Below are 25,496 nucleotides of genomic sequence, written 5' to 3' on the forward strand. Positions count from 1 at the left end.
ATGGCTGACGTACCGCCTCCGTCACTGTCCGAACTCATGCGAATGGTAGCTGAGCTACAACAAGCTAATCAACGGATGGCTGACGAGAACCAAATAATGTCTGCTCAAATTGCTGAACTAAATCATGCTCGGATTGAACACAATGATGCTCACCGCCAACAGGCGGAAGACGAGGAACATCAATCCCAACCGACTCATGTTTCGGAAACCGCTCAACATGAAGAGCAGCAGCCCGATGACGAGAAAGAAGAATCCGAGGACCTTGTAGGCCCCTTTACAGAAGAAGTAATGAACTTCGAACTGCCGAAGAGGTTCACTCTGCCGTTGACCCTCACGCCTTATGATGGACTCGGAGATCCGAGGAAGTTCATAAAGAAATTCCGATCAATAATGATCGTCAATGGTGCATCAGATACAGTCTTATGTCGTTGTTTTCCGAATTATTTAGACGGTCCTGCACTTGATTGGTTGTGTGCTTTGCCTGCAGGTTCCATTTCACGCTTTCATCAGCTGGCGAAGTTATTTGAAGAACATTTCGCCGGATCTGCAATATACTTGCACGACTCTGATTACCTGAACACCATCAAGCAAGGACCAAACGAAAGCCTAAAGGACTATATGACTCGTTTTACCAAAATCGCAATCAGCATACCAGATCTCCACCCCGAGGTCCATCTGCATGCAATTAAAAGCGGCCTCCGACCCGGGAAATTCCAGGAGACGATCGCAGTGGCAAAACCGAAGACTCTAGCAGAATTTCGAGAGAAAGCAAAAGGACAAATTGACATCGAGGAACTCCGACAAGCTCGGAAATCTGACAAGTCACACTTCCGCGAAGAAGATAAGAACTCAACCACTAAGAAAAGTTTTAAACTAACACCTCGATTTGATTCTTATACGCAGTTTAACACTAAAAGGGAAGACATAATCAAGGAGATCTTGAACTCCAAATTAATCAAGCCACCAAGAAAGGCCGGCACATACCAGGATGCAAGGCATGTAGACAAATCAAAGTACTGCGCTTTCCACCAAAAACACGGCCACAATACCGATGATTGTGTGGTCGCCAAAGATCTCTTAGAACGACTAGCAAGACAAGGCCACCTAGACAAATACATTGGTGGTCACATCCAAAAACGTGGCCCCAGTTCCACAACAAACGACCTCTCTGAACAACACCGAGGAAAAGAGAAGGCATCCTCAAACCAATATGAAAGACCACGAGGTATAATCAATTGTATTTCAGGAGGATACGCAAGTGGGGGATACTCAAACTCAGCAAGGAAAAGGTCATTCAGAGCAATATGCTCAGTAGAAGGACCAAAGCAAGATACAGCAATCAATAACCCACAACCAGAGGTCACCTTCACACAGGCCGACTTTAACTCCAACATACAAAATTTGGACGACCCTGTGGTAATCACCCTCCAGCTAGGGGATCTATTAGTGAAAAAAGTACTCTTGGATCCCGGGAGCAGTGCCGATGTTCTGTTTTACTCAACATTTCAAAAGATGAAGCTCAGCGACAACATGCTACAGTCCACAGGAGGAGACTTAGTCGGATTCTCGGGAGAACGCGTTCCAATACTCGGTTCAGTGTGGTTACAAACCACACTGGGTGAGCATCCTCTTTCAAAAACTAATGATATTCAATATCTAGTAGTTGACTGTTTCAGTCCATATAACCTTATCCTTGGCCGACCTTTTTTAAATAAGTTCGGCGCCATTGTCTCTACCGTCCATCTCTGTGTAAAGTTTCCATTGCAGGATGATCAGGTTGCAACAATCCATGGAGATCATAAAGAGGCCCGACAGTGTTATAACACCAGCATGAAGTTCCAAAACCGCTCAACACAACAAGTCAACAATGTCGAACTCAAGCAAAACGAAGACACACTAGCTGACCTCGACCCAAGAGCCGATTTTCTCGAGCGACCAAAACCATCCGATGACCTGCAAAAAGTGTATTTTAATAATGACCCTAAAAAATTTACATATGTAGGTACATCAATCAACCCAACTGAGTTACAGGCCATAAAAACGTTTCTACAAGAAAACGCCGAGCTTTTTGCCTGGAAACCTGCAGACATGCCCGGCATTGATCCACAAATTATCACTCATAAACTAGCAATAAACTCGGCAGTCCGACCAGTACAGCAGAAGAAACGAAAACTCGGCGAAGAAAAGAGGAGAGCGTCACTAGAAGAAACACAAAAACTCATCAACGCTGAATTTATCAAAGAGATCAGATTCACTACATGGCTAGCCAATGTGGTAATGGTAAGGAAACAAAACGGTAAGTGGCGCATGTGCGTCGATTTCACCGATTTAAACAAGGCATGCCCCAAGGATTCTTACCCCCTACCATCCATAGACTCTTTAGTAGACAATGCATCAGGTTACGCTACTTTAAGTTTTATGGATGCGTATTCAGGGTATAATCAAATACTCATGCACCCCTCCGATAAAGATAAAACAGCTTTTATCACTGATTTCGGTAACTATTGTTATAAAGTTATGCCATTTGGATTAAAGAACGCAGGTGCAACTTATCAACGCCTTATGGATAAAGTGTTCGCCAAACAAATCGGCAGAAACATCGAAGTTTATGTCGATGATATGGTCACCAAAACAAAAACCGGACATAATCACATCAGCGACCTTACAGAAATATTCGGCCAGATCCGCCAGTACAACATGCGCCTCAACCCCGAGAAATGTGCCTTCGCCGTTCAAGGGGGTAAGTTTTTAGGTTTTTTACTAACGTGCAGGGGAATAGAGGCAAACCCAGACAAATGCCGAGCAGTGTTGGACATGGCCAGCCCCAAAACAGTAAAAGAAGTTCAGCGTCTCACAGGACGCCTTGCCGCACTTTCCAGATTTGTTCCCTGTTTAGCTTCAACTTCTATTCCTTTTTTCCAAACAATTAAAAAGAAAAACAGATTTGAATGGAACGACGATTGTGAGAAAGCATTTTCCAAATTAAAAACAACTCTCTCACAACCGCCAATTTTACAAAAACCCCTACAAGGGGAGGACTTATTTCTATATCTGTCAGTCACTGATTGGGCGATAAGCTCGGCCCTTGTATCAGAGAGAAACAAAGTGCAACATCCGATATACTTCGTCAGCAAAACTCTCCAACATGCCGAGCTCAATTACCCAAGGATTGAGAAGCTCGCACTGGCACTAATATTCTCGGCACGACGTCTCCGACCTTACTTCCAGAGCCACGTTATCTACGTCAGAACAGATCACCCACTAAGACAAGTGTTACACAAACCAGAAATCGCAGGACGACTCATAAAGTGGGCAGTCGAACTGTCTGAGTTCGATATCAGATACCAATCCAGAGGACCGATCAAGTCACAATTTTTAGCAGATTTCATCACCGAGTTTACTACACCATCCGAGGAAGATCATGCAAAACAATGGATCTTATATGTGGATGGATCTTCCAATAATGGGGGTTGTGGAGCAGGAATACGCCTGGAAGCCGAGGACGGATTCATACTTGAACACTCAATACACTTAGCTTTCAAAGCCAGCAATAACCAATCCGAGTATGAAGCACTGCTCGCTGGACTCCGACTCTGTTTAGATCTCCAAATCTCGACGATCAAGGTATATTGTGATTCTTTGTTAGTAGTACAGCAGGTAAACGACCTTTTCCAGGTAAAAGATCCTCTACTCTCTAAATACCTGCTATTAGTCAAAAAATTATTAAAAAAATTTGTCAAATTTGAAATAGAACATATACCACGCGAACAAAATCAAAGGGCAGATATCTTATCAAAGCTCGGCAGCACACAATCCGAGTTATCCACACTGCAACAATTCACAATAACATCACCCACTGTTACTCTGACAAATGTGTTAAGTGTTACACAGGTAAAAGATTGGAGGGATGACTTTATACACTATTTACAAACAGGTAATATACCAGAAGGGGTCGAGAACGATAAAAAGTTCCGACGGCAAGCATCTTCCTTCACAATACTCAACGGAACATTATATCGACGTGGATATACTCGCCCCCTACTAAAATGCCTCAACAAGCCAGAAGCTGACATAGCATTAGCAGAAGCACATGAAGGAATCTGTGGCACACATACAGGAGCTCGGAGCCTAGCATCGAAAATCCTCCGAGCTGGATTCTTCTGGCCGACATTGAAACAGGACAGCCAACAAAAAATCAGGACATGCCAGAATTGCCAAAGACACGCACCATTGATACACATACCTGCCGAGCAAATGCATCATTCAGAAATCAGCTGGCCATTTAACCAATGGGGTTTGGATATACTCGGGCCGTTTCCTACGGCACCGGGCCAGGTAAAATTTCTTATCGTCGGCATTGATTATTTCTCCAAATGGGTGGAAGCCCAACCTTTAGCAAGAATAACATCTCAACAAATTATTTCTTTCGTTTGGAAAAACATAATTTGCCGATTTGGCATACCTCAACATATCACAACTGACAACGGTCGCCAGTTTGCCGACCAAAAGTTTCAATCTTTCTTGCAGAATCTCAAAATAAACCAACACTTCGCCTCCGTTGAACACCCTCAAACGAACGGACTAGCTGAGGCTGCAAATAAGGTCATCCTGCATGCACTAAAAAAGAAACTAGATGACGCCAAAGGACTCTGGGCCGAACTAATACCTGAAGTCCTTTGGGGATACAACACCACCCCACAAACATCAACAAAAGAAACGCCATTCAGACTGGTATATGGATCGGAAGCCATGATCCCCCTAGAGATCTCCCAGAACTCAATCCGAACTTACATGGACAACCAAGACGAAGCTCGGAAATCCGAGCTCGACATCATTGAAGAAATCAGAGACATCGCCGCCTTGAAGCAACGCGCGGCGCAGCAAGTAATTGCTCGACAGTACAACAAGTCGGTCAAAAGCAGATCATTCGTCAAAGGAGACTTAGTCCTCCGCAAGACCGAAACTGCTCGGAAACCACCAACACATGGAAAGCTCGCAGCCAATTGGGACGGTCCATACCGAGTATCAAACGTACTCGGTCAAGGAGCATACAAGCTAGAATCATTAGATGGTAAACTCATGCCTAGTACATGGAATGTGTCTTCCTTAAAGAAATTTTATAGTTAAAAGACAGGGACAGGCTTGTACTCTTTTTCCTACTGCCAAGATTTTATCCCAAAGGGTTTTGCTTGGAGAGGTTTTAACGAGGCTAGCCTACCTACACCTTTGTATTCAAAAGGTTCATAAAAACTCCGAATATATAGGAGACAAATATCATCTTCTTTATCAAATAACTATACGACTAGTATTGTCGATCAAATATAACCCTATCAAATACAGCTCAGACAAAGCCTAATATATGTCTAAGCTACAACCTGCCATCATCAGATAACCACAGCAACAAAGATAGCAATAAGCTCGGAACACTTTCCGGCAAATATCAAACAGCTTTTATAAAAAGCATCACATTCAAAATTCAAACAAGTCAAATTCAACAAAGTTCAAACAAAACAAACTAACTATCACATATGCAACATAAATTCAAACACGTTTCTAACAGAACACACTAAACATTATCGGCTTCATCTTCTGCATCGCCATCATCTTCGATCAGTTGACCATCTCGAACTATCTTTCCAGGATCCATACCAGAAAGATCGGCATCTGGAACCAAAAACTTAACCTGCAACCTCGCCCTTTCAAAACCTTCAACAAAAGAATCTAATATCTCATCCGCCTTTTTCTTCTCCATCTCCTTAAATTGAGCAGTAACCTCAATCAAACGAGTTTGTATGTTCACCAGATCACTTTCCTTTTTCTTCAAATCTTCCACATCTCTAGAATAACTTTCTTTAGTCTCCTTCAACAACTTCTCGGTCTCAGTCAAACGAGCTTGAAGCTCAGCAGCAACACTCTTACTCTTCACCAACTCCTCCTTCAAAACAGAAACCTCTCCTTTCTCTGCAGAAACCCTCTTATTCTTCAACTCTTGGCTACGCCCAAGACTTGCAAGACGAAGACCAACAACCTAAAGAAATAAACTCATAAGACTCCCAAAAGGAAGAGTAAAGAAAAACCAATAAAATCATTACCTGCATATACTGCCCAACAGCCATGTCCCCGACTTCCTTTGCAAGAGTAACGTCAGCCGACGACTTGCAATACTCGTCCACCACAGCCATATAGGGATACTCCTTTCCCCACACCGAAAATGCCTCACTTTGTTCCGAAATTTCATGAAGCCTTTTTTGATTGCCCATAAAAGCCTGTATCTCTTCAAGAGGAACCCCTATCTCCTTATCGTCAGAATCATCCGACAAATCAACAAGGTCGGACTTCTTCCTCTTCTTCGCAATCACCTTCCTCCGACCTTGACGAGGCTGCGTAACCTCGCCGACACCAGCAACTTTCTCAGCATTAGACGACGATACCTCTTTCTCCAGATTCTTATTTTTGAAACGCGTCCTCAAAGACGCAGCTGAAACACCAGGATATTTACCACCTGTGAAAACAACAAACACATCAGACACACGACAAGAAGCAATAAACACCTTATAAAAACCCTATGACTCACCCAAATAGGCTACCACAGCATCTTTATCCTCCTCCCACTTCAGAAGCTCATACATTGAAATTAAGTCTCCCCGACCGATATTTTCAACAAGAAACTCAATCACACAAACGTTCCTCGGAGAAATAACCTCAGGACCGAGTATATTCTGAGGTTCCGAGCACCAATACAATGGGAACTTCTCAGCCAGATTTTCATCCACGAAAAACGGAAAATCTTTTTCCAAAGCCCTAACCTTTAAATACATCTCTTTAAAATCTTTAAAAGAGGATTTGTACAATTTGAAAATGCCAAAACCAGGGGTGCTATTGAAGTTTATCCAACCACCTTTCCACACCCCTTTGGCTTGAAATAAAGAAAAGAAAAGGTCAACAGACGGCACCACTTCCAGAAACTCCATTAAAATTTCAAACGAACGGAGAAACGCCCACCCATTGGGATGAAGCTGCGACGGAGCACAGTTTAACTACCTCAACACCTGACATTCGAAATCAGTGAAAGGTAATCTAACTCTCAACTCCTCAAGAACACAGCTGTGCATATAGAAAAATTCAAAGTCTCTGCCCCGGTGATAAACCCTATCATTAACACTACAGGGGAGCAACTCAACCCCAACCCCAGAGTTCCGCCTCACCACCCTACTAGCATCTACTTCCTTAACAGCAGCTTCATCACAGAACAATGACACCCGAGACCTCACGTCATCCCCTACCCAGTCATAAGACCAATCTATTTCACCTTTCTTCTCCTTCTCAAACCCCATTAGAAACAGTAAACAAACATGCAACCAAGAAATACAAAGAGTTGAGAGAAGAAACGAATTAGAAGAAGACAAACGTGACCATACCTCTCTTGCTCATTCTCCAGACAAGAAGCAGAAAACCAAAAACGCCCAAAATTCCAATCAGCAAAAACAATTAATCACAACCAAAAAACGTTCCAAATATCAAAACTCCCTCAGTCACATCAAACGACGAAAGAAGCATTGGAAACCATCAAAACATTAATGAAGCACCCACTCCTTCTCTCTCCTGAACAAAAAACACGCACAATTTTCCACGTGGCGCAAACGGGAAGTTACTTTAATGAAGTACGTTGAACTGGGGGCTCACTCAGTAACCCACTTAACCGAGTTATAACTCATTACAAAAGCTCAACCTGCTTCATTAAAAAACTTTCCTCAGGCTAAGCTTGGGGGCTGTGATATGGTCACCATTAATACGAGCTATAACTCGGCCCCATAACCGTTACTGACCATCACCATAACTCGCCATTTTGCCGTTATTGCTCGGCCCTTATGAGCTATAACTCGGTGGCGTTAATATTACCATAACCGACGTCCCAAACGGAAAGATAAAATCGGTTTCGTAACCGATTTTATCACCTACAATGTAACGAACGAACATATTTCTATAAAAGGAAGGTAAAATGTCTTTTTTGATATCTTTCTCCTGAACTTAACACCATAACTGACTTAAGCATTGGAGTGCCTTTGCAGGTACAACCTACTCCCTTTGTATTGCTCGTACCTTCACATCTACAACAAACATAAAGAGCTCGGACTCTGAGGAGCGGACGCCCAACCTCGCAGCACATAGCTCGGCTAACCTCGAGGAGTTGAAGCCGACCTATTTCCCAGGCAAGATCATGTATATTAAGGACCACATCTCTCTCAAGCCACTATTGTTAAGATTGATTAAGGTAGTTAATAATTGTTTTGTTTTCTACCAAGTTAACTTGTTTTTTCACATAATAACACAGTACATATTTATTTTTTATTATTTTTGATCGAATGAACTTTTGGTGAAATTAATACTTAATTGAGTTAATTCTATTATATAGATCATGAATAATTCGGTCATGTATCTTATGACAAATATTTTCTCTTTTATGGCAAATAAAGGCTACAACAGCCTGGTGAGTTCAAATATTCGGTCAGAAACCTTTTGCGTTTATTTCTTGCTTTTATTTCTTGCTTTTAAGGGTCAAATATATAATCTAAACTTTTCATTATCAAAAACTACTAGTTAGGAGCATTCAATAGCAGCACATAAACTACTCTACTTAATTATAAAAAAATGAAATCAGTGTGTGAAAACCACCCAATTATCTTCAAAGATAATGAAATTTGGAGATAACAACAATCATCAACTTAAGTTTTTAAATTTATTTTCAAGATTACAATGGATTAATAATCTCCCTATACTTTCTACAGTTTGTGGCAAGTGGCAACTGCCAACGTGACAATGTAGTATCATCTTTTGCTTTTCACCCTTATAAGTTAAAAAATATTCGCCCATGTACCTTTTCATTTCTTATGATATGAAATCTCAAATTAAAATCTGTCACTTCCCTCTATTATTATTATTTTTTTTTTTTCTCCGTTGTGTGGGGAAGGATTAGAAGTTTAGAACGGTGGAATATTCGGAGACAGGGCACCATCAGCACATGCTTTGGCTTTACAGAATTCTAATTTTCACTTAACCAGCTTCTTGTTAACTTGTAATCATTGCACTAACTATTTGGTGATGGACAAATAATAACACTAGATTTAGTAGTTAATACCTTTATTTTAATTTATTTATGTATTTGTTTTTTAGACATAAAGATATTTTTATAAAATAAATAATTAAGATATAAATATATATTATATTAAATAATTTAGATAATAATTTATTTATCTTGAATCCTAAGAGCACATATTAAATTTATAAATTAAAAAAATTATTAAAAATATAAAAAATTTATATTTTTAATGTATTTATTAAATAAAAATATTTAAATTTTTTTACTAATAATAAATTCATCATGGGCCCTTAGGGTGCATGTTAGTTAAATCCTTTAAATAAATATGCTAAACTATTTAATGCTTTTTAGTCATTATCTTTACATAAAAATATCTTGACATAAATAGCTATTTTATTTTTACAAAAATATTTAGAAAACAATAAAAATCAGTTAAAATATTCTAATATTATTTTATTTTGTATTCATTAATTATTGTTGTAGTAAATGAATAATATTAGATGTAATAAATGTATAATTATAGATTTAGATATATAAAATTATAGATGTTAAGTTAAATAAAATAAATTTATATTATTGTCTCCCATATTTTTATACTTGAAAAATGATTAGGAGTCCTAACTCATTTTTCTAATTTTTTTTCTAATTTTTAAATATTTTTTTATATTTTTTATCTTTTTTATATTTTAAAATAATAATATATATATTTAAATTATTATTCATTTAAAATATTAAGAGGATAATTATTTTTTTTTTTTTTAGACACAGGATAATTATTTTGATGAATTAGGCTTTCTAATGATTTTTCCTTTGTACCTGGCCTGTTGTTTAATTTCATCGGGAAGGCCCAATTCAACCACAAATTTTACACTATGCAATTATGTCACTAACATTCTTCCCTACCCTAATGACTAATGATTATACACAAGATCATAGACTTGTTTTGGGAGAGGTTACTTGGATTATTACTTATTAGTTAGATAGACTCTTTGAATAAAACACTATGGACTTCTAGTCTGGTGAACCGTGTTCAAGGGACGGTGGGGTGGTGGTGGTGGATATTTATACGGATTCCGCCTATAAAGTCAATGAAATTTCAAGAGGTAAGAATTAGGATTAAAAAGTGTTTATATTTTGAGTTGAAAATTATGTTTATTATATATGGAAGTAGATCAGATAAAAATGACGAGATGTTCGGGATTTTTTTTGTCTCGAATATAATAAAAATTCATGTGCAATTATATTTATCTAAAGTTAATAAATAAAGTTAATAGTTAAAAATTATTAAATAAAATTTAGTCAAATATATTAAATTATTCAATAATTTTTAATTATCAATTTCATAAAAAAATAATTATATATAAATTTTTATCCTAAAAAATATTTCGGGAATAAGGAGCACTTTAATCAAGCTAAAAGTTATGATTCCATTTCTTGATTATATTCGTATACTTAATCAAAGACGAATTTATGAACATTGTAGTGGGAATAAGTGTTTTTATTACAATTTAAAATTTTTTTGAGTAGTATATAATAATAATATTTATTTGTTTTTATTAAATTATTGAATTTGATCCTATGATATTCTTTTACTCAACTTTTAGTATTTAATAGTCAATTTAAGAATTTCATATTAGATATTTATTAGAATGATCAATTTTTAATTTAAATAAGATTGCTATTCTTTCTTAAAAATGAACTCAAAAGATATTATTATCTTTTTTTAAAATTAGTTTTAGTTTTTTCTGTAGTAACTTTATTAATTAAAAGAATTTTTTAACTATGAATATTACTGTGAGTTGGCTTTTGATTGTATAAAAAGTAAATTTTTAAATAACTGTTTAATTTAGTGATATATATAGAAAGAGAGACATTTCAATTTTATTGTTAAAAAAAGATTACTCAATTTTTTTAAAAATATGAAACCTAAAAAATAGAATTTTAAATTATATATTATTATTTAAATTATTATTTTAATATTTTAATTTGTAAATTATATATTTTGAAGACTACATATTTTACAATAACAAAATATAATTATAACAATAATTATGCTATAAACATAAAAAGTAACTACCCATATAGAATATATATTAAAATACAAAATACATATTGAAAATGAATTAAACAATAAATATATTTATATACAAATACATAATAGTTAATGAATAATTTGATAGCTAATTTTTATGTACATATAATATTTTTATTATAAAAATTATTAGAATTTATTTATTTGTGTCCTAAAGACACATATTAATTATAAACTAAAAATATTTTATTAGAAATACAAAAAATTTAAGTTTTTAATATATTTATTTTATAGTTATTAAATAAAAAAATTTTAAACTTTCTACTAATAATAAATTTGTCATGTGTCTTTAAGATACATGTTAGTTAAACCCAAATTATTATGTTATACTAGCGGCTCAACAGTCACTAACGTGCCTGTTCAGCCGTTTTTCTATTATTTTTAAGAAATTAATTTTATTCTTTTTGTTAATATGTTATTTACTTTTTAAATTTATTAGATAAGTATCTTTTTTTATTTTAACTAGCGGCTCAACAGGCACTAACCGCCGCTTTTCTATTGTTTTTAAGAAATTAATTTTATTTTTTTGTTAATATATTATTTACTTTTCAAATTTATTAGATAAGTATCTTTTTTATTTTAATATTGACGTGATCTTATTTATATCATATTTTGTTGAAATTAAAATTACTATAAAACACTTTAAAATGTTAAATTATAAAACCACACAATAAAGAGGTAATATAAAATGGTCATAGTTTAAAGTTCTAGGTAATATATGAGGTGAAATATTCAATAGAGTAAACTTTTTTATTCTCAACTATTCTAAAATATACAAAAAGTATTTTCAAAATGATAATGCTTCTATTGTATTTCTTTAAAAGTTTTGAATGTCGTCTATTAATTTATAATATTTTTAATTTAATTTTTTAAATTTATTATGACAAAATAACAATATGATGAGGATTTTGTCCGCTAAAATTGCAAAAATATTTTTAAAAATTAGTTTATTCATTGTACTTTATTTTGTTTTTTTTGTGTTTATGTTATATTCCATACATTATTAAATTTTAATTTGATAAGTTTTTTTATCATCAAGGGCTTATTATCTAGTTACTGTAATTTAATTAAGATTTATTTTACAGCACTAAATGATGTTATGTGTATTACGGTTATTACATTAAATAATATTTGTAGTAGCATTTTTTTAGTTTGTACTTAAATTAGTTATTCAATGAAAATTTATCCGGTAACTCATAAAAATATATACAATGTTATCTATGTTTTTAATTTGAGAATTTTTAATTTAGTTACCTATTGACTTGTAATATTTAATATAGTATTTAGATATTTTTTAAGAAATTAGAACACATTTTGCCATGACCAAATTTTACTATCTATTAAATTTGTAATTGGATAAAGATTCTATAATAAAAAAGATCCATATAATTTGTACAATACATTAATAAATACATGAGATAAAATAAGACATGTTTTTGTACTATTTTTCAATAGTTGTTGTTTTGTGTTTAAGGTAGATCTTTTCTAATTTTACTATTTAATTTTAAAAGATATATGTTGTTACCAAGATTTTATTATAAAGTTATTGTTATTATTAGTCTTATGAATGTATTCCCTATTTAAAATTTATAGTATTTGTTAATTATTTGTTTTATTTTTTTATTATAGAATTCATAATTTTGTTTGACATTAGGCATTTTATATAGTAGTGTATAATATCAAACCTTTTTAATTATTCAATACAAAAAAAAATTAAATGAATATTATGCGATGAAGATAAAATATTAAAAATATAAGTAGAGTAAGTAAGTACTAACTATTCATATTTGCATGGCTTTTAGCATTGTTTGTAACTGGTTCCATTATAAGAGATTGATTGAGGCATTGAATTAGTAGCAGTGGTGTCTCCACCTACACTTATACCAAAAAAAATACAAACTTAATATGTTGTAGATTATCTTAAAAGAATTAAAAATTAGTTCTCAGAAAATAAATCAAAATGTAAATTAAGTTAATTAATTTTGTTAATCTTCTATATTAAGATTTAATGTATAGACAAAATGACTTAAAACGGCGGTATTACATGTTTTAAATATATAGGGTATTAACCAGTTAGGACATCACACCACATCTTTTACTTGAACAACTTTATTATAATGTGATTCCAGACCTATATATTTAAAGAGCAATACAGATAATAAGTATAATTTGAATTCATAAGAGTAAAATTAATTATCATGATTAAAGTTAACTTTTATGTCGCGTATAAATGTGATTTTAATTATTTTAAATTTGTTTAATTTTATTCTGAAACAGAGTATATTTTAAAAATAATATGCTTCTATTATATTTTTTTTCTATTGATTTTTTTCAAAGTTTAAATATCGTCTATTAATTTGTGACATTTTTAAATTTATTTTTTTAATTTATTATGATAAATTAACAATATGATGAGTATTTTGTCCGTTAAGATTGCAGAAATATTTTTTTAAAATAATTTATTTATTATACTCTAATTTATCTTTATTTCTTGTGTTTATATATTAACATTTCACATTAGAAATTTATTACATATTTAATATTATTAAATTAATATATTTTTTAATAATAAATAATATTACGTGTCTCATGATTATTATCATTGGCTGATATAGTAGCATTTTTTTATAATTGATATTTAAGATAGTTATTCAATAAAAATTGATTCAGTAACTCATATAAATATGTAAACCGTTATCTATGTTTTTAATTTTAGAATTTGAAAATTATTTATCCAATCACTGTTTGTAATATTTAATATAGTATTTAGATTTTTTATAAAATTATGACCTATTTTACCGTGATTAAATTTTGGCATTTGTTAAATTTTTAAATGGACAATAATTTTATAGTAAGAAGGATTAATTTTTATTTATGTCATGTATTTTAAAATACATGAGATGAAATATCAATATTCTTGTATTCTTCTTCTATTATTATGTTTGTATTTAAGTCAGATTTTTTCTTGTTTTATTTTAAAATTATAAAAAATATATATTATTACCAAAATTTTAAAATATAAAAATATAAATTAAAATAAAAACTAAAAAAATTAAATTAAAGTATATTAAAAATCATTATGTTACATTAATTTAACACAATATATAAATATTATTTTGATAATAAAATTATTATGTTTGACAACCTTTTGTAATTATCTTATAACGTAGTATTTTTGTATATAAAATGACTTCATTTATTTTTTTATATAAAAATATAAATGCATATTTTTTTATTTTTAATATTTTATCCCAAGCATCTACATTAATTTGAAACATAAATATATTTTTTGTAATAAATTTATAATAAAAGTTTTAGTTAAAGAGTACTCAATACTTCTTTTTATAATTTAGAGCAATAAATTTATTTTCATTTCATAGTTATTACTTTGTAAAATATATTTAATCACTCAAATTTAAAAATACACATGACAAAAAATAAGTGATATGTTAATATTTTTTCTCTTTATTCTATTTGTTATTATTAGTTTTATGAATATATTGTTTATTTTAATTTTTTAATTATTTATATATATGATAAAGATGGAATATTAAAAAAATTTATTATTTTGTCCACTAAATTTATTTTATGAAATAGATAGATTATGTAAGAATATACGAAGTCAAAAAAAAATGGACACCAAAGTCTAGTAATTTTTTGTATTTTTTATTAAGGAGTGCTTTGTTATATGTAATTTTTTTTAAGTTAAATAATAAGCATCAGAAATATATAAATAGTATATATTAATTTAATTAATTTTGTTATAGAATACCAACCAATTATGTTACTATGACGTCTGTTATTTGGACCCCCCAAACTTTTTATAAAAAAATTTAGTAGTACTTCTTCAAAAGATAAAAAATAGTTCAAAAATATTTTACTACGACTTAAAGTATCTAATAAGTTCAATAAACAACACTCTCTCTATCTTTAAGTTCAAATATAAAAATTAGATATTTTTTATTTATTTAATTTAATATTATTTTATATTTTACTATTTATTTAATTTAATTTTTTATATGATAAAAAATAATAGAATATTCAATAAGTATTAATATTATTGTATTTGTATAAATTGATAAAAAAATTCAATAAATATTATAAATTTTAATATTTGTTCTTCTAACTTCTTCTTTACATATTTTACAGGATATATATTCAAATTTTTATATAAAATAATAATGAAAAATCAAAGAATTGATACATTTTTTAAGAGGAAGGCTAATATTTAAGAAGGAGAACATATAACTTTTACAATATCAACATCTGTAGATAGTTCTTCTACTTTAATGAATCACGAAGAAAGTGAGATATAACCTTCAAAAGTTCAAAAAGTTTCATCTGATGACTTTAACCTTAACTTTTTGGAACGAGATCTTGAAAAATGGCTTTAAATTTGGCAATATCACCCAAACCAAAAAATGAGATTAGACAAGCTTATCTTAAATGGGTCCATATCAAAAACATTTTAACAATTTTTTTTATCTCCCCCCCCCCCCAATTTTGTTTTAAGTTCCGCCACTGTTTGGACCAACTCCATTATCATGCGCTTTCAATCCTAGATTTTTCAAAGAGTAGAATACAGATATTAAGCAAAAATTGAATTTATAGCCCAAAAAAATTAAATTATCATAATACATGTTAAGTTTGATGTTACCTGAAATAAAATGATGACGATGATGATGGGTGGCTCTGACCATTTGTCTAATTGTAGTTAATCCTGTACTTGGCAATGGATTTGAAATAGGAATTATATTAGTTGATATAATATGATTGCTGATTCGTTGAATTTTTCAATTATATTTGTCAGAATATAAGGTAGCAAGACGCAAAGAAGAAAAACGATTGTAAGAGCACAATTGAAAGTGAAACACATATTTAACTCTCTTGGGTAAAGTACAATTAAAGGCGCAGAAGTTTTTTTTATTGAAAGTGAATCGGTATTTAAATTGAGTACGTATTAATAGTTTTTTTTATTGAAAGTGAATCAGCTTTAAACTCTAGGAAGAAAGAATTGGATATCAAACTTCCGTATCCCCATTATATATTGATATAGATATATTTTGCTTTCACTGTTAAAATTTTTTAGATCTGTCACTCTAACTAATAACCAGCTACAAATACACCCACTATATTTACCATTTTGAATTCGAGTTTTGATATCTCTGTCATTATTATTTTTGCCATCACCATCAGTCAATCACTACATTAATACAACCAATCAACTATGTAACAAAAAATAACATCGACGGGTAAAAAAGTACCAAACAAATTTATTTTCGACAGTAACAGAGGGTAATTAGCGTCTTGGCGATTCAAAAACAGACCTCAATAATATTCATGATTCAGAACATATAGTCCCCATGGGAATCTAAAGTTCACCACCACACTCTGCCATATACGATCCAAACAGTAATACTATGATGATCCATGTAGCGGATTTTTTTTAGAAAATAAAATATTTTATTTATCAAAATAAATAATTTGGAGCGTTTTTACCAAAATGCGTCACTTCTCTTATCTCGTTTACAGTATAAACGAGATAAAGCCAAATAAAAAAGTATATATATCGTTTACAGTGTAAACGAAATACGTAAAGACAAATTTTTAACAGCTATAAAAGGATGTGCAACCCTTTATATTCTCCACAAACATTTCACTACTTATTTTCTACCTATTTCTTCCGAAAATAAGCCAAAATGTCTAATATATAGTAGTGGATACTTGGTTGTAAATGTGTATCCGAATTGCCGTATGAGAAATAGTGATAATGTGGTGATATTTGAGTGTGAGAATCATTCTCTTAAGTACCCGGCCAAATAAGTTCTTTGTCCGAATTGAAAAGTTTGATATTGGATAGTGTCGGTGGTAGCGGAAGAAAAGAGATCGGAAGGGTGGGGTATAGGTTGCTAGCACCAATGGAAAACGGAGTTTTTCGGTTTCGTCTGTTTTGGCTCCATAGCGACGATCATGTGCGCCTGATATTTGACATCCATGGGAGAATCACGCGCGGAGCAAGTGATGGAGCTTTCTGCGGAGGTTGGCAACGTCGTGTCGGTGGCGGTGGATCTGGCTCGTCAAACTTCGTCCAAAATGACCTAACTCGCGCACTACCACCGATTCATATTGCTAGTCCAATAGAAGTCATGGACGTCGACAGTGAGGAATCCGACAAAGAGTATGTTGCGGATAGCAACAAGAGTGGTTCCCTGAGTATGATGATCACGAGGAGTTTGTACCAGAGTCTCCGGTTGAGGCATCACATAGGTATCTTCTACCTGCCCTGCACCCAATGGCCTTGTCATTTGTACCCAATCACTACGGTACATTGGATCTGGACACGATGCAAGAGAATAATCTATTTTCCAACACCGGTGAAGACGATTACAACTTGGACGGTGGTGTGGAGTTTAGGGTTGGCCACAGATTTAAAAGTAGAGATGCAGTAATGCAAGGTGTAGCACCGCAAATTTCCAAGACAGAGATCGGCACCTCTGAAAGTCATCCAATAGTGGGAACCACCGGAGATGAACATGATTATTGGACTTATCAGTCATCAGGTAACCCCTGATCAATCAACAGTAGCACCTCGCATACTGTTGGAGGGTGGTTGAATCATCAGTATCGGACAGCATCTGTCGGACACACTCCCGAAGCCATGCCAGCTTCAGGGAGAAAGACTCCTTCCTCTGCGCTCCCTGCTGCTAGACTACAGGAGGCCTGGCACCGAGTAGCTTCTCAACTAACTCCAAGGCCCTGGTCCCGTACCATGTGTGAAAGTCACGAAAGCAACCACCCACGGGCTCTCCATTAGCGCGCAACGAGGTGGTATGCGACGTCCTGTTAGGGTGATCGTGCTCTCACTCCACGGTAGGTGGAAGGTGTGGGTCTCTGGGTGCCAACACTCAACAAATGCCGTGATCAGGGAGTTGTCGAACACAAAATCTCTAAGTGGCAACATGTTACCGAACACAATCTCCCTCAGGTACGGGATAATTGAGTCCGGTGGTGAAAGTTTGTGACTCACTCTCCTCGAAAGAAGTAGACGAGACCTTTAATAAACAATAAAAAACCGAATCAAGAATCAATTTAACTTATAAGTAAAGTATTTAAACAAAAAACTACAAACATTTAAACTATAAATTTATTTACATCAAAATTTTACTTAAGTAATGAAAATATTTAGTAAAATAATTAACTTAAATATCTGTATAATATAATACAAATAAAAATGTTTCGTAAGATAACTAATAACTACACTAATAAACGTCTATTTTATTTAATTTAAATAAAATTATTTAGTTAAATAGTGAATAACAAAATTCATTTTGCATCTCTTATATATATGGTAGATTAAGTGAAAATATTTACTTGAATAACCAACAAGTATACCATCAACTTGATAACTTCGTTTAAGCAACAAGAAATTTAAGAAAAAATCATTTACTTAAATATTTAGTAAATACAAACATAAATATTTTTCTACTTAATTAAGTTTATCAGAAATTGTTAATAACTTTAATTAATAATTAAATTAATAAATATATATTTAATAATAACTTAGATTAAAGAAAAGCAAATTTAAATAAATATTTAACTAACATCCATTTTAAAGGATGCGTAACATCATACTCTAATATTTAAACCACTCTTAATCATATATTCATTCGCCTAATATGTACTGCATGCTACCTCTATAAAAGTACCTTAAGTATGGCAATATATCTATGCTTTAATATAAGTATAAAATGAAAAACAACACCAAGTTCAAAGTCGGTTACCCCTGCAATGTGCTAAATCACATTCAGTTTGTTAATGTCTCCATCGTGACTATCAACAAGCATCATATTTTTAAATAATTCAGAAATATAATTAAAAAAAGGTAAAAGTGGGAGAAAAGGCCCAAAAATAGAAGTCAAAAGCTCTTACTCAAGACGAGATGTATATATATAGGCATTCTCCACTCTTATCTCATTTATAGTGTAAACAAAATAAGATTACACATATATAAGGAATTTACACAATACGTGTATAAATGTGATACGGCCACATCGTATCATGCCTTATCTCATTATACTATAAACGAGATAAAAGAAGCGGCGCATTTCAATAAAAACGTTCCAAATAGTTTATTTCGATAAATAAAACATTTATTTTATTTATTTTGAAAAAAAAATTCTCCATGTAACCCCGGCCCCAGTAAAACAAGAATAGAAAAATGTTATATTGTTAAAAAAATATTGAAATAGTTGTAAATAGGGGTAAGTACTGTTTTGGTCCCTAAAGTTGAGCGTGAAAATCGAAATCGTCCCTCATCTAATTTTCGATTTAGAATCGTCCTTAACGTTTTTTTTCGTATTAAAATCATCCTTTTAATTTTTTTGGATAAAAATACCCTCACTACTACCAACACAATTACCTCCTCCACCACCACCACCACCACCAACACCAACACCACCGCCACAACCACCACCAACACCATCACCAACAAACACCAACCAATACCAACACCAACCAACACCAACATCAAGAACAAGAACACCAAACAACAGCAACAACACCAAACCAAGAAGTAGAAACAGTGACAACATAAATCATCAAACACAGCAGCTCCGTTAGTAATTTCCAGCACCAGTTTCCATGGTAGCAACAGTGACAACAGAAAACGGCCTCCTCTCCTTTCCGATTCGTGATTCCAATGGCGGCAGCAACATTCCCGAAACAGGACAGAATCAGAATGAGTAATGGAAACCTCTGACCAGTTCCAGCGGCGGACTTCATTCACAGCGATGGCGACGAAGGTCACAAACGACGGCACTGGGACGATGGCGGCGGAGCCCTCGCGGTGGTGGCTGTGGATCGGTGGCGACGGCGGCGTGGAGCATAGCTCCTTTTCTTCTCGGTGGTGACCCTGACTCTTGCGTTTCTCTCTCTGCTAGCCCTCGATGGCGACGACGAGGGCGAGGCGGTGCCGACGAGGGCGAGGAGCGGCGTCGGCGAGGAGCGGCGGCGGCGAGGACTCTTTCTCTCCCCCTCCTCCTTGTTTCTCCCCCCTTTCTTTCTCTCCCCACCCCCCGCTTCTCTGTATCCCTTTCTCTCCTTTCTGTCGGCGACAGCGACGGCGACGGCAGCTCCAAGCTTCGCCGGCGCCGTCCCCCTCCCCCCTCCCCCTTCCCCTCCCCCTTCCCTTCGTATACCCTTTTCTCGCCCCCCCATGCGTTTTCTTCTCCCCCCAACACACGTTTTTATTTTATTTTATAACTTTTATTATTAAAATAGGAATAGGGGTAGTTTAGGAATAACATAAAAAAATTTATTAAAAAAGACGATTTTAATATGAAAAAAACGTTAAAGACGATTCTAAATCGAAAATTAGATGAGGGACGATTTCGATTTTTACGCTCAACTTTAGGACCAAAACAGTACTTAACCCTTGTAAATATGAAATTGAGAAATGTTACTTGTCTTTTAAATATTGAGTCTTTAATAAGTTTTTTTATTTAAATAATATTATCTAATTAATTTAAATATTTATTTTTATAGAAAGTTATTTATTTTTTATAAAAAATTACTTATTTTTTAGTTTCTTTAGCTTTTAAAGAGCGAATGATGGACCATTTTGAAAGAATACATAGCTACACTGTATGAAATTTTCTACCGAATTGTTAGTCACAAGATTCCAGCATACTTCGCTTGCAATACACGTATGTATATATATATATATATATATATATATATATATATATATATATATGTATTTATGTAATTAAGGAATCTACCGCACTTGTCCGTGTGAAATGGGGGTACCACAATTACAAGGATCGTTTTTCTGAGAAATTATTTGCATACAAATTTAAGCCTCTTGTAAATAGCAAAGACAAAACATGAACTCAGAATTAAAAAACTTAAAAATAAATGACCTTTTTAGTCTCTGAATATTTTCCCCAACAACAAAGTCCTATTTTATAATTCGAAAATTTCAAATAGATTATAACCCCCAAATCATACCATTCTTTTTTTTTTCATTGGAGAGGATCTACTCTCCGGTAAAAGAACGTTTTATCTTCAGACAAATAATCATAAACAAGAAAAGACGTTTACTCAAAAATTAAACCACCACAAGGACCAAATTGCATGACAAGGGGGCAAAAAGGGAAGAAAAGAAAAAGAAAGAGAATGTTATTTGAATAATAAGATTGAAGAAACAATTTAGGAACGTGTGAAAGATCCAATTCCTCTAGAAATTTCATGCATGCCAGTTGGATTGAAGCCCAAGCAGCCTAACAAGCCAGTCTTATAAGGCAAGAGAGTCCTCTTCTTCATCTCCTCAGAGGCGGCCCGGTTTGCTGTGTAATGAATCTCGTGGGCCGAAACCGGTCCTCTCCGTTTCGAAACCGAACCGTCGCTGGACCGGAAACTGGAGTTTCTGACGTCATCGTCCACGGCGGAGGCTTTCTTGGAGAAAACCTCGTACTTCCTTCTCAGAGGGTCTTTATCGGTGGCTCTTCCTTCCGAGGCGCTCCTGAAGAGAAGAAAATCCTTCAGCCTCCATTTTCGGTACCCTCTCGCGAATGAGATTGAAGATAAGAACGATGCATATGAAGCTTTTGTGTTGTTTCTTGATGATGATGATGATGAAGAAGAAGGAACTGCTCTTTCTTCGTTGCTGTTATTGTTGTTGATGATGTCTGAGACTCTTAATGGAGATAGTGATCTACTTCCTTTTCTACCAGAGAAAGCTCTCTTCTCTCTTCCTCGCGTTGGTGGTTTTTGATCTTCGTCTTCCATGGCGGCAGTTGCAGGATCGAAGCTTTCGCTCTTGCGGTGCCCAGAAAGCGGTTTGCTACTCGAAGCGATGAGTCCGGATTGTGGCTCAAAGGGGCGGATCTTTCCGCCATCGAAGAGTTCGTCAGCGGAGAGGGAAGGTGGTTGGAGGTGGCCGCTGAAATCGAATTGAAATTCATGTTCATGTTGATGGTGGTCGTGAATAAGAGAAGAAGAAGAAGGAATATTATTGTTGATGAAGGTGGAGATTCTGGTGGGGCTTGTGGGAGCGCTGAAGAAGAAGTTGCCGAAGCGTTGAGGGCTTGAAGGGGCGGTTATGTAAGGGGAGGAGCAGTTGCTTTCGAAGTTGAATTCCGCCGCCACTGTAGGAGGAGGAGCAGCCATCGGAACCACGACTTCCACGTGGATGTGAGAGAAAAAAGCGGATGTCGGTTGGAATGTGAAGAGGTTAATATATATAGAGAGAAAGCGGACCGAGAGAGGGAGGTTGTGGTAAGAAAGAGTAAGAGTGAGAGTGGGAAAACATTGACCTGAGTGATAATTTAGTCCATGGTAGCCGCCTTTTCAAACATGACCGGTATTTTATTTCGAAAGATGTTATATATGTAAAATTTTAGTTTATATATTTTTTATTTTCAATATTAATAATAAAGCAATACTGCAACATCGGTATAATTTATTATTTTTAATTAACCGTTAATTATTAATATTTAAAAATATTTACTAAAAATATAATATTAATCAATTAGATTAAAAATATTAGACTATTAATAAAAAATATTAATCAATTTCAATTAAAAATGGTTAGTCTTCAAATTTTTTTTTAAAAATAATTGATAATTTTTTTTAATTTTTTATCATATTTTTAAATTAATATTAACTTTTTTTTTGTACTAACAAAAATATTGTCCCTTAATATTTTGTAAAAATATAAATGTCATTTTTTATTGTTTTTCTTTTCAATATAAATTCAGATGGATATGTTACGATGTAAAATAGTAATTATAAAAAATATTTTAGATTAGGAGGTTATTTAGATAAAGACGTTAAAAATGTCTTTTTTTTTAAGATGTTTTATAGTAATTAAAATTTAATATATATAATTTATTAAATCGTGTTATTTTCGTTAAAATTAGATCATACAAATTGATTTGGTCAAAAATAGATAAACTAAATCTTAAACCGGTCTAAATTACTATTTTTTTTAATAAAAAATAACTACAATACCTTTATTATAGAAAATGATAAAATACTTTTATTATATATATTAATTTTGAGGATTTTAAATTCTAACCGTTTTTTTCTCTTTAAGCCGTCATGGGATTAAGATTTACGGTTTTCAAAATTAATATATATATAATATGAGTATTTTAGTCATTTTTTATAATAGGGATATTGTAGTCGTTTTTTATAAAAAATATTAATTTAGACCAATTTAAAATTTGATTCATCGATTTTTTGGCCAAATCAATTTATCCAATCTAATTATTATAGAAATAATACAATTTAATCAATTACATAAGTTAAATTTTAATTATTAACAAATATCATTAAAAAAATATTTTAAACATATTTATCTGAATAGCTTCTTTTAAGTTAAATTTATAATTAATAAATCAAAATATACACTCAATAATACTTTTACTTATGAAAGAGTATAAATCACCTTCTCTTAATTTAATTAATATAATTAATTTTTTATAATTATTTTTTTATTTAGTCAAATCAAAAGTTAATCCAAATTTTATGTAAGTCAAATTCCAAAAATCTCTTCTTCATAATTCATTCAACAACTATACAATAATCTTTTTTTGAAATAAAAATTTTTAAATTACTTCAATATATTTTATAAAAAAAAAATTTAAATATCTCAAATTCGATTAATCTCAATTTATTAAAAATTAAAAAACATAAAAAATTATTATTTTATGACCTACAAAATAATAATAATAATAATAATAATAATAATAATAATAATAATAATAATAATAATAATAAATCAATTTCAATTAGTTGATTAGAGATATTTTAATAATTTTACTATACTACTTATAAACCCCATGAAATTTACAAATAATTAATCAATAAATTAATTTTACTAAAAAAATTAGAAATATAAATTTTATAGTCAAATAAAATAAAACTAATTAAAATAAGAATTTTGACACTAATTTCAAAGAATTTGGCCTAAAATTGGACCGAACTGGACCCAAAATAGCCCCAAGGCCCAACCCATCAGCCCAATAACTTAAGAAGAGTCCATCTTTTATCCCATTCAGCAAAAAGAACGCTGAAACAAGGTAAGGGAAGAGAGGAGAAGGTTCCAAACCCTTGATTCCACTTCAAATCACCATATTTTCTCACTCCGGGCTTTGACCACGCGTATGTGGCGTTGAGCTCTACAAACCTCGGTGCATAAATTGGTAAGAAATCTTCATTCTCATCCTCAACCTCTCCTTCCCTAAAATTTTCGAAATTATATAGAGTGGTGTTGAGATTTTGGCTCTTTGATGTTATAGGATCTAATTAGCTTGAGAAAAATGTGTTCAATCTTGCTTTTTTGGTGCTTGGATAAAGTGAAAATCCTATAACTCTAGTTAATTCATTGATTTTGTGTGTTGGATATTAAGTTTTGGATGTGTGTGTGAGCTTGGTTGTAAACATTGGAGACTTGATGGAGTTTGGGTGTCATTGCCTTGGAGATTTTGGATCCTTGGGGCTGTGTTTGGTGCCTTTTGGTGGTGTTTCGAGTTATACGTGGAAATCGGCCAAAGTATGATTTTAGTTTCTCATATTTAATATATAATGTCTTGTGAAAATTTAGGCTAAATAACCATAGGATAGATTGGAACGCATGAGTATATTGAATGCTTAGTGCTTTGATGATAATGTTGTTATTGATTATTTGTTGGATGAGTATTGCTTATGATGATACTAGGTTGTTAGGTGATGAGTTAATGATGGTGATACGGATAAATAAGAATGGGTGGTGGTATATTGATGATTTTGTTGACATTGTTGAGAAATTATGCATATGATTATTTAAAATTGAGGAATGGTTGTATATGATAACTTGTGGTGGTTGTGATGTTGTAATTGGTATGTTGGGGTGCTGATTTTATATATGGAATGCTAAGGTTGAGTTTGGTTTTTAAATGAAAATAGAGGTTGAGAATTTTGTATAAATTTGATTTTTGGCCGAATTTTGGTGAGGCATAACTTGACTTCCAAACCCTCAAATTATTTTAAACCTATTTTATATGAAAATTGGGTTCGTGAAGTTGACGCCGTTCGAAGAACGGATGAAAAATATTTTAAAACGAGAAAGTTATGCGCGTCGAAAGCTCGGTATGTAAAATTGAAATTCTGCAGATTTAGCCTTTTTTTTTTTTAATCAAACTGCAGTATATGCGTACGCATACCCCTCCATACGTGAAGGATCGTCTCTGTTTGGCATGTATGCGTACGCGGACGAAGCAATACGTACGCATCATGGGCAAAAGAGACCCTTGCGTACACGAG

The 25,496-nt window shown here is 33.0% G+C and overlaps 2 protein-coding genes across 2 annotated transcripts; one reads left to right on the forward strand and one right to left on the reverse strand.

The window, feature by feature from the left end:
* LOC140183089 (uncharacterized) lies at positions 1-5,127 on the forward strand. The gene is made up of 3 exons (XM_072231100.1): positions 1-2,274; positions 2,536-3,624; positions 3,892-5,127. The coding sequence occupies exons 1-3, from the start codon at positions 1-3 to the stop codon at positions 5,125-5,127; spliced, it is 4,599 nt and encodes a 1,532-aa protein (XP_072087201.1).
* A 16,219-nt stretch (positions 5,128-21,346) lies between these two features.
* LOC112785941 (uncharacterized) lies at positions 21,347-22,643 on the reverse strand. Its single transcript, XM_029296685.2, has one exon. It carries the CDS (start codon positions 22,356-22,358, stop codon positions 21,399-21,401), a length of 960 nt encoding a protein of 319 aa, XP_029152518.1. The 5' UTR covers positions 22,359-22,643; the 3' UTR covers positions 21,347-21,398.
* Positions 22,644-25,496: the final 2,853 nt, after the last annotated feature.

The sequence above is a fragment of the Arachis hypogaea genome, chromosome 20, assembly GCF_003086295.3.
Source record: "Arachis hypogaea cultivar Tifrunner chromosome 20, arahy.Tifrunner.gnm2.J5K5, whole genome shotgun sequence".
Classification (NCBI taxonomy): domain Eukaryota; kingdom Viridiplantae; phylum Streptophyta; class Magnoliopsida; order Fabales; family Fabaceae; genus Arachis; species Arachis hypogaea.

Coding starts and splice junctions, on each gene's coding strand:
- LOC140183089 (XM_072231100.1), top strand. CDS start 1: ATGGCTGACGTACCGCCTCCGTCACTGTCCGAACTCATGCGAATGGTA. Junction 2,275..2,535: donor CTACATGGCTAGCCAATGTG/GTAATGGTAAGG, acceptor TTTGGATTAAAG/AACGCAGGTGCAACTTATCA. Junction 3,625..3,891: donor TCCAAATCTCGACGATCAAG/GTATATTGTGAT, acceptor AGTGTTACACAG/GTAAAAGATTGGAGGGATGA.
- LOC112785941 (XM_029296685.2), bottom strand. CDS start 22,358: ATGGCTGCTCCTCCTCCTACAGTGGCGGCGGAATTCAACTTCGAAAGC.